We start from the raw sequence: 10,894 nt of genomic DNA on the forward strand, positions 1-10,894 counted from the left end.
AAAATTTTTTACTTTTTTTTCTCAAAATCTCAACTTTTCTCCGGACATTTTGACTTTTTTCTCAAAACTTTTTTTCTCGACATTTCGATTTTTTCTCTCAAAATTTCGAGAAAAAAGACGAAATTTTCACCTGTTTCAAGTAGATTTTCACTTAAAATAAGTAGAAAAATCTGCCAGTGGGACAAGATTTATCTTCTAGCTAAAAAATCTTGTTCCACTGGCAGATTTTTCTACTTATTTCAAGTGAAAATTTACTTGAAACAGGTGAAAATTGTTGTTTTTTCCAGTGACGAGTCTTGTTTTTAAGTGTAATGAGATACTTAAAAATAAAGCGTGCATATGTGATGTTGCTCACAGTCGTCCTCAGTTTGCTCAGGGAGCTTGCGTGTGTGCCCAGATACATGAAAAATTAGAGGGAACATTGGTCACACCTGTCCCACAACTATCCCACACCTTTCTTACACTTATCCCGACAACTATCCCACACCTGTTTTAAAACCTGTCCCACACCTGTCTCACATATGTCCCCCATCTGTCCTACATTTGTCTCACTACTATTCTACCACTGTCTTAGACATATCCAACACTTGTCCCACAACTATCCCACACCTGTCTCACACCTGTCCTACATCTGTCCTACACCTGTCTCACACCTGTCTCTCACCTGTCCAACACCTGTCCCACACCTGTCTCACACCTGCTTCACAACTTTTCCCACATTGGTCCCAAAGCTGTCTCATTACTATCCTGCACCTGTCCCACAACTGTTCTACGTCTGTCTCACACCTGTCTCACACCTGTCCCACACCTGTCTCACACCTGCTTCACAACTTTTCCCACATTGGTCCCAAACCTGTCTCATTACTATCCTGCACCTGTCCCACAACTGTTCTACGTCTGTCTCACACCTGTCTTACACCTATCCCACACCTGTCCCAACTTTGTCCCACAACTATCTCTTGTTTATCCTTCACCTTGCTCAGACCTATCCTTAACCTGTCTCACAACTATCCCATACATGTCTCACAACTATCCCACACCTGTCTCACAACTATCCCACACCTGTCTCACAACTATCCCACACCTGTCTCACACTTGTCCTACACCTGTCCCACAACTATCCCACACCTGTCTCAAAACTATCCTACACCTGTCCCACAACTATCCCACACCTGTCTCAAAACTATCCCACACCTGTCCTACACTTGTCTCACTACTATTCTACCACTGTCTTAGACATATCCAACACTATCCCACACCTTTCCAACACCTACATCTATCCCACACCTTTCTAGAGGTCTCACACATGTCCCACATGACCACAGATTCCGGGCTGAGGCCGAAGCCACATCTGGCCTCTGCATCCTAGTTCCTTCGGCCTCCTCCTGAGGAGTCCAGTCCGTCACCCAGTTAGATTCAGTTTTTCAATCCAGATGCATCATACCCGAGTCATGATTTCTGTTTTTCACCATGAAGTTCTACGAATAAAAGCTCATTTTATTTCTCCACTAATGAAACTGAAGATGACCTGGCAGACAGTTTCTTTCTGTTTCCTTCTCAGGGCCCAGGAACATCTGGAAGATACAACAGCAGGAAAAAGTGAGTTCTCCTTCGCAGTTCTCTCGCTCTTCTCATGTCTCTGCTGGTCTGATGGTTGGAGGGGCCATGTGGCTCAGGTGTGATGTGGTTCAGGTGTGATGAGGTCCAGGTGTGATGTGATGTGGTCCAGGTGTGATGTGGTTCAGGTGTGATGTGGGACAGGTGTTGTTGGTGCCATTTTCTGTTCAATAATTTATGATCATATTTAGTTATTATTTTTTTATATATTTAGTATTTGTTTATTATAGAATATCTATGATTGCATTATAATTGCATTGTTATTTCCTTTTAGTTTTATCTGCATTCAGTTCACTGCTTGGAATTTGTTAAAATGAACAGCCAATAGGAACCGAGGCTGAGCAATGAAAAACGGCTGTGTGTTTGTCTAATTGAGAGATCTTTATTAAAGACGGGGCGAACACACTGTTTTCTACCATCGTTAAAACTTTAACACGTGTAGACTCGTTCATTCCGTATGACTGAGTGGTTATTTGCATGGATCTCAAGGAAGAAATGGTAAAGAATCAAAATACGACATTCAGCCACTACAGGTGTGATGTGGTCCAGGTGTGATGTGGTTCACATGTGATGTGGTCCAGGTGTGATGTGGTCCAGGTGTGATGTGGTTCATGTGTGATGTGGTCCAGGTGTGATGTGGTCCAGGTGTGATGTGGTCCAGGTGTGATGTGGTCCAGGTGTGATGTGGTCCAGGTGTGATGTGGGACGGGTGTGATGTGGTCCAGGTGTGATGTGGGACGGGTGTGATATGGTCCAGGTGTGATGTGATGTGGTCCAGGTGTGATGTGGTCCAGGTGTGATGTGGTCCAGGTGTGATGTGGCCCAGGTGTGATGTGGCCCAGGTGTGATGTGGTCCAGGTGTGATGTGGTCCAGGTGTGATGTGGCCCAGGTGTGATGTGGTCCAGGTGTGATGTGGTCCAGGTGTGATGTGGTGTGGTGTGATGTGGCCCAGGTGTGATGTGGTCCAGGTATAATGTGGTGTGGTGTGATGTGATGTGGTCCAGGTGTGATGTGGTCCAGGTGTGATGTGGTTCAGGTGTGATGTGGTCCAGGTGTGATGTGGGACAGGTGTGATGTGGTCCAGGTGTGATGTGGTACAGGTATAATGTGGTGTGGTGTGATGTGGTCCAGGTGTGATGTGGCCCAGGTGTGATGTGGTCCAGGTGTGATGTGGCCCAGGTGTGATGTGGTCCAGGTGTGATGTGGTCCAGGTGTGATGTGGTGTGGTGTGATGTGGTCCAGGTGTGATGTGGTCCAGGTGTGATGTGGTCCAGGTGTGATGTGGTCCAGGTGTGATGTGGTCCAGGTGTGATGTGGTCCAGGTGTGATGTGGTCCAGGTGTGATGTGGTGTGGTGTGATGTGATTCAGGTGTGATGTGGTCCAGGTGTGATGTGGTCCAGGTGTGATGTGGTCCAGGTGTGATGTGGTGTGGTGTGATGTGGTTCAGGTGTGATGTGGTCCAGGTGTGATGTGGTCCAGGTGTGATGTGGTGTGGTGTGATGTGGTCCAGGTGTGATGTGGCCCAGGTGTGATGTGGTCCAGGTATAATGTGGTGTGGTGTGATGTGGTCCAGGTGTGATGTGGTCCAGGTGTGATGTGGTCCAGGTGTGATGTGGTCCAGGTGTGATGTGGTCCAGGTGTGATGTGGGACAGGTGTGATGTGGTCCAGGTGTGATGTGGTCCAGGTGTGATGTGGTTCAGGTGTGATGTGGTCCAGGTGTGATGTGGTCCAGGTGTGATGTGGTCCAGGTATAATGTGGTGTGGTGTGATGTGGTCCAGGTGTGATGTGGCCCAGGTGTGATGTGGTCCAGGTGTGATGTGGTCCAGGTGTGATGTGGTCCAGGTATAATGTGGTGTGGTGTGATGTGGTCCAGGTGTGATGTGGTCCAGGTGTGATGTGGTCCAGGTGTGATGTGGTTCAGGTGTGACGTGGTCCAGGTGTGATGTGGTCCAGGTGTGATGTGGTCCAGGTGAGATGTGGTCCAGGTGTGATGTGGTCCAGGTGTGATGTGGTCCAGGTGTGATGTGGTCCAGGTGTGATGTTGTTCAGGTGTGATGTGGTCCAGGTGTGATGTGGTTCAGGTGTGATGTGGTCCAGGTGTGATGTGGCCCAGGTGTGATGTGGTCCAGGTGTGATGTGGCCCAGGTGTGATGTGGTCCAGGTGTGATGTTGTTCAGGTGTGATGTGGTCCAGGTGTGATGTGGTTCAGGTGTGATGTGGTCCAGGTGTGATGTGGTTCAGGTGTGATGTGGTCCAGGTGTGATTTGGTTCAGGTGTGATGTGGGACGGGGGCAGCTGAAGGTGTGGCCTCTCTGACCTGCAGCTGGTGAGAATATACCTGAACTATGGAGCTAGAACAGTCTCATAATTGACAAATGCACAGGACAAGTTTTACAAATGCACAGACCGATTTGCAAATGCACACACCGTTTCACAAATGCACAGAACAATCCACACGTGCGTAGGAGAAGATATACAAATGTATTTTTGATGCACACACAAATATAACCTGATTTACAAACGTTCTTTTGTCTGTGAGCTGCGCTGGATTTGCGTGTGACTTTTGAGACTCCCCTGACGTGACTCGATCCACAAATACGGAAATATCTCCGCTGTTTCTCATCATCAGTTGCTGCATCGGCAGGACTTGGAGTGCAGTCTCCTGACGGCTCTGGTTGAACGGCCCGACAAACCATCTCTGATCGCGCTGTTTTCTTTACCGGGATCACAAGAAAATCAGAACAGTGATCTCCTCTCCATCCTGTTTATTTATCTTTTATCTCCTGTTGCTGTTTATTTATCTTTACTCCACCAACTCGAAATATTAATCACTTTTCTAAGTGAACAGCGCTAACGCAGTTCAAACAGCAGGTGTATCCGCCCCTTTAATCTGATTGGTTTAGAGTAAATGGTGTTTTATCCTCTGCTATGCGTCCCCCACGTGGGGTGCGCTCTTATGATTGGCTGAAACAAAGGAAGACATCTGATTGGTTGCAGATCCTTCCGTGTTAAAAAAAAAACGTATTTGTGGATCGAGTCACGTCAGGGGAGTCTCAAAATTCACACGCAAATCCAGCTCAGCTCACAGACAAAAAAAAACGTTTGTAAATCAGGTTATATTTGTGTGTGCATCAAAAATACATTTGTATATCTTGTCCTACGCACGTGTGAATTGTTCTGTGCATGTGTGAAACGGTGTGTGTATTTGCAAATCGGTCTGTGCATTTGTAAAACTTGTCCTGTGCATTTGTGAATTATGAGACTGTTCTAGCTCCATACTGAACTATCTGTCTGGACCTGGAGAAAGAGACTTGGATGGTCCAGATAGAACCAGAATGGTCCCTTTAACATTCATCAGTATAAACCGTGTTTTTGCTGTTAGCTCAGTCCCACTTCCTCCCGACTGAAGAACCATAATGTTCTGAGACTGCTGCGCTGCTCAGTTCATCTCGCTCCACCTCCTGGGGTTTTTTATCCTCGACAAACACTTTAACACATAAACACACACCAACATGCAGACATTTAGCTGCCCAGGGTAGCTATTAAGAATAATGGCTTCTGGCTGCTGGTTTCCATGGTGATGGAGAAAGGAAGAGGTAGTTTTAGAGAGCTGATGACTCCTGTGAGAATGTTCTGACAGAAGATTATCTGCTGCTGGACCTGAACTCAGTGCAACTTCATTACCTGGAGAGGTCTTCATCTCCTCTGGTGGTCTTCATCACCGAGCTGTCATGAGTTCATGTTTTCTCCCCCTTTTATAGTTTACGAATACCAATACCAATGAACATGATATATTTAAAAATAATAATAACGTTTGGTTATCGGTGGTCATGGTACACTTGGATGAGGTGGTTTTGATACATCACCATCATGGTGATGGTAATTCTGATGGTGGAGATAGTACGGTGGCCGAGACCCGCCATTGCTTAAAATAAAAGTAACGCTGCAAACAGAAACAAACGCAGCTGCAAATAAAATAAACGCTTAGCAAATAAAATAAACACTGCAAACAAAAAGAAACGCTGCTGCAAATAAAATAAACGCTTAGCAAATAAAATAAACACTGCAAACAAAAAGAAACGCCGCTGCAAATAAAATAAACGCTTAGCAAATAAAATAAACACTGCAAACAAAAAGAAACGCCGCTGCAAATAAAAGAAACGCTGCAAATATAAAGAAAGCCTGCTGCAAATAAAATTAAAAAAACGAGGGAAATAAAAAAGCCACAACGGAAGTGAATTACCGGGGACTATTTTTGCCGATGCACCGGTTTTGCACATTAAAAATTACACGTAGCGACGTTGAACACTAACCGTTTCACTTATTTTCTCGTTCGTTGTTCTTCTTATTCCTCGCTCTTCTTATTTATTCCTTTTCTCTTACGTCCTCTTCGTCTTCTTCTTCTCCTCTCATGTAAAAAACCCTGGTGCATCAGCAAAAATAGTCCCTGGTAATTCACTTCCGTTGTTGCTTTTTTATTTGCGTCGTTTTTTTTTTATTGTGGCGTTTATTATTTTATTTGCAGCGGGGTTTCTTTATATTTGCAGCGTTTATTTTATTTGCAGCTGCGTTTATTATTTTATTTGCAGTGGGGTTTCTTTATATTTGCAGCGTTTATTTTATTTGCAGCTGCGTTTGTTTTTAATTTGCAGCGGGGTTTCTTTATATTTGCAGCGTTTATTTTATTTGCAGCTGCGTTTATTATTTTATTTGCAGTGGGGTTTCTTTATATTTGCAGCGTTTATTTTATTTGCAGCTGCGTTTCTTTTTATTTGCAGCATTTCTTTGATTTGCAGCAGCGTTTGTTTCTTTTGATGCCGTTTCTTTATATTTGCAGCGTTTCTTTTATTTTCAGCAATGGCAGGTCTCGGCCACCGTAAGATAGTGATGATGAAGTCTCTTCTTCCAGAGTCTGGATCTGGACCCTAGTGGTCAGAAAGGGAACTACAGGTCTGGATCTGGACCCTAGTGGTCAGAAAGGGAACTGCGGGTCTGGATCTGGACCCTAGTGGTCAGAAAGGGAACTACAGGTCTGGATCTGGACCCTAGTGGTCAACAGAGGACTTCTGCTTCCACAGTGATTTAATCGTCAATCGTTCTTGTTGTGTTTAGAGTTCCTGCTGCTCGTCTGTTTGCTTGTCAAGGCTGAAGGCCCCCCCCCCCCTGCACTCCTGTAACCATTCAAACTCATTATTCCTCCTCCACTCTGCTTCCACACTGCATGTACTGTGTGTGTGTGTGTGTGTGTGTGTGTGTGTGTGTGTGTGTGTGTGTGTGTGTGTGTGTGTGTGTGTGTGCGCGCTGATTCTCCAGGAGGTGATGCTCACTCGTTTAGTTGTTCTCCTCATCTGCACTCCTTTACACGCTCGAGTGGGCGGGGCTACCCCCCCCCCACACACACACACACACATACACACACACACACACACACACACACACACACACACACACACACACACACACACACACACTCCCACCGGCATCTGCAGCAGCCGGAGGAGGCAGCAGTTGCAGAGATGTTGGCCAGCAGAGCAGGTTCTCTCTGATTCGTGTCCGATCCTCGCCGTCGTCGCCGCGGTGAGTCTCCGCTCAGCGGAAGTTCTGCTAAAGTGTTCTGGTCTGGCAGGGGTTCTGATCCGGCCGGGATTCTATTCCATCAGGCGTTCTGGTCCATCAGGTGTTTTGATTCAATAGATGTTCTGAACCGACAGATGTTCCAGTTCAGCAAGTGGTTTGATTCTGTAGGTGTTCTGATCCGACTGATGGTCTGATCTGGCAGTGTTCTGGTCTGGCAGGGGTTCTGATCCAACTTGTGTTCTGATCCAACTTGTGTTCTGGTCCGACTGATGTTCTAGTTCAGCAGGTGGTTTGATTCTGCAGGTGTTCTGATCCGAAGGATTCTCTGTTCTGATTTAGCCAGGTGTTCCGGTCCGACTTACAGGACTGTCTCAGAAAATTAGAATATTGTGATAAAGTCCTTTATTTTCTGTAATGCAATTTAATAAAACAAAAATGTCATACATTCTGGATTCATTACAAATCAACTGAAATATTGCAAGCCTTTTATTATTTTAATATTGCTGATTATGGTTTACAGTTTAAGATTAAGATTCCCAGAATATTCTAATTTTTTGAGATAGGATATTTGAGTTTTCTTAAGCTGTAAGCCATGATCAGCAATATTAAAATAATAAAAGGCTTGCAATATTTCATTTGATTTGTAATGAATCCAGAATGTAGGACATTTTTGCATAACAGAAAATAAAGGACTTTATCACAATATTCTAATTTTCTGAGACAGTCCTGTATGTTCTGATCTGGCAGGTGTTCTGATCCAGTAGATATTCTGATCTGGTTTTGATTCAGATTCTCTCCCAGGCCCGTGAGAACCAGCCGGTGGACCTGAGCTGGACTGCAGCCGTGTTGTTGATATTGTCGTCTCTAGTTTCCTGAAGAAACTAGGGATGGGCATTCGATGAAATTTCCTTCATCGATGATCAGGGAAATTAACAATCAATTATCGATTAATCATTATGCTTTTCATATGACAAAATACAACGAAAATACAAAATACACTGTTTTGTTCCTCAATGAAATATTTATTTTAAGAACAATCCAACTCTTTGGGCAGATAAATTGGCAGTTCAAATTGCATAAGCAGCAGAGCCGGCGCCCGAAAAACACAATTGACGCTCTTTTGTTCCTAAATAAAAAATAAAAAATCCAAAAACACGATCACCTTAAACACTCAATCAAAAATATAATAATACTTAAGACTGACAGGTTTTGCCAAAATATAACTTCAAACTATTCCTAAAGGAACGGAGCTGCGAAAGAGGGTGAGAGTGAAGGAAATATTTAACAAAAGTAACTTACTCACAGTGGTGATGACTGTCCTCTTCTAACATTAAATAAGATAAATCCAACAGCAGCCTGCTGATTTTTGTTGATAAAGATATGATTGCGATAGATTGCGGTGATGGTCGCCTGAGAGCAGGATACACCGCCACCGACGTTAAGCAGCGTGGCGTGTACGTTGTTCAAATGGTACATCATTTGAGTCGTGGACGTGTTGTATTTATACACTGCTGGCAGTGTTTGCAGTGAACGTCTTTATTTTGCAATTCAAAATGCTCCCACGCTAAACTTCACCGCGCCCTCTTCATGATTCTTTTTCTGGAGTCTCCGGTAACTCGCGGGTGTCTGAGTAGTGCTTTCTCTACGGTGGCCGAGACCCGCCATTGCTGAAAATAAAAGTAACGCTGCAAACAGAAACAAACGCCGCTGCAAATAAAATAAACGCTTAGCAAATAAAAGTAACGCTGCAAACAAAAAGAAATGCCACTGCAAATAAAATAAATGCTGAAAATATAAAGAAACCCCGCTGCAAATAAAATAAAAAAATGACGCAAATAAAAAAGCCACAACAGAAGTGAATTACCGGGGACTATTTTTGCTGATGCACCGGTGTTTTTATGTGAGAGGAGAAGAAGAAGACGAAAAACATTACACGTAGCGACATTGAACTCTAACCTTTTCACTTATTTTCTCGTTCGTTGTTCTTCTTATTCCTCGCTCTTCTTATTTCTTCCTTTTCACTTACGTCCTCTTCATCTTCTTTTTCTCCTCTCACGTAAAAAACACCGGTGCATCGGCAAAAATAGTCCCCGGTAATTCACTTCCGTTGTGGCTTTTTTATTTGCGTTGTTTTTTTTAATTTGCAGCTGCGTTTATTATTTTATTTGCAGCAGGGTTTCTTTATATTTGCAGCGTTTATTTTATTTGCAGCGGGGTTTCTTTATATTTGCAGCGTTTATTTTATTTGCAGCAGCGTTTATTATTTTATTTGCAGCGGGTTTTCTTTATATTTGCAGCATTTATTTTATTTGCAGCAGCGTTTATTATTTTATTTGCAGCGGGGTTTCTTTATATTTGCAGCAGGGTTTATTTTATTTGCAGCAGGGTTTCTTTATATTTGCAGCGTTTATTTTATTTGCAGCAGCGTTTATTATTTTATTTGCAGCGGGGTTTCTTTATATTTGCAGCGTTTATATTATTTGCAGCGGGGTTTCTTTATATTTGTAGCGTTTATTTTATTTGCAGCAGCGTTTATTATTTTATTTGCAGCGGGTTTTCTTTATATTTGTAGCGTTTATTTTATTTTCAGCAGCGTTTATTATTTTATTTGCAGCGGGGTTTCTTTATATTTGCAGCGTTTATTTTATTTGCAGGGGCATTTCTTTTTATTTGCAGCGTTTATTTAATTTGCAGCAGCGTTTGTTTCTGTTTGCAGCGTTACTTTTATTTTCAGCAATGGCGGGTCTCGGCCACCGTATTTCTCAGTTGAGTTCTCAATTCACTGCTGGCACACAGTGAAACTCACTGCTTTGCTTGAAGAATCAGCGCAATACAACCTCTTTTGATGCCAGACTTTGATCGATAAGAAATTCACGTGATCGACAAAATGCTTAACGATCAGTAATCGATCGTTGATTAATCACGCCCATCCCTAGAAGAAACCCCTGTATGTCCCAGACCCGGGTTTGACCTGAGGTGGGCGGGGTCGACGGAACCACAGGACCTTCTGGACCCTCGTGGTTCTGGTTCTGGCCGACTGATTCCCCTCTTCCGTGTTTACGCAGCAGGTTTGAGAGTAAGGTCCACCGGCTGGCTCAGAGGTGGAACCACAGACCAGGAGATGGTCTGATCCAGGACCTGAAGCCCCTGTACCTGTCAGGAACCGCTCGGTCCTCCCTGAGCCTGGACAGGTGGGCACACACACACACACACACACACACACACACACACACACACACACACACACACACACACACACACACACACACACACACACACACACACACACACACACACACACACACACACACACAGGAATGAAGGGAGGGGTCTCCAAGATGACGTTAGACCAGGGATGATGGTTTAACCCTTGTACTGTCTTTGGGTCAAAATGACCCAATTCTTCTATCCTTCTTTCCTCCTGCTCTTTCCTTCCTTCTTCCTTTCCTCTTTTCCTCCTTTTTTACCCTCCTTTACTCCTTTTTCTTCCTACCTCCCTTTCGTCATTCGTTCCTTTACTACCTTCTTTGCTTTTCCTTCCTTCTTTCCGTATTTTCTCCATTCCTTCCTTCTTCCCTCCCTTCTTTCCTTCCTTTGTCCCTTCCTTACTCCCTTTGCTACTTCCTTCCTCCTTTCCTTCTCTCCTTCCTTTCTCCCTCCCTTCCATCTTTTCTCCCTTCTTCCCTTCCTTCCATC

General features: G+C 44.1%; 1 protein-coding gene across 2 annotated transcripts in view; it reads left to right on the forward strand.

Moving 5' to 3' along the window:
• The window catches only part of ankfn1 (ankyrin repeat and fibronectin type III domain containing 1), an 86,111-nt gene that overhangs the window by 22,955 nt on the left and 52,262 nt on the right, over positions 1 to 10,894 (forward strand). The window contains exons 6-7 of one of the 2 annotated variants that reach the window (XM_061708002.1): positions 1,562 to 1,599; positions 10,264 to 10,389. In XM_061708002.1, the coding sequence (XP_061563986.1) occupies positions 1,562 to 1,599; positions 10,264 to 10,389 (164 nt within the window). The remainder of the gene's footprint in view (positions 1 to 1,561; positions 1,600 to 10,263; positions 10,390 to 10,894) is intronic. The other variant, XM_061708003.1, reaches the window with a different exon arrangement.

Source organism: Cololabis saira, chromosome 19, assembly GCF_033807715.1.
Source record: "Cololabis saira isolate AMF1-May2022 chromosome 19, fColSai1.1, whole genome shotgun sequence".
Classification (NCBI taxonomy): Eukaryota; Metazoa; Chordata; class Actinopteri; order Beloniformes; family Belonidae; genus Cololabis; species Cololabis saira.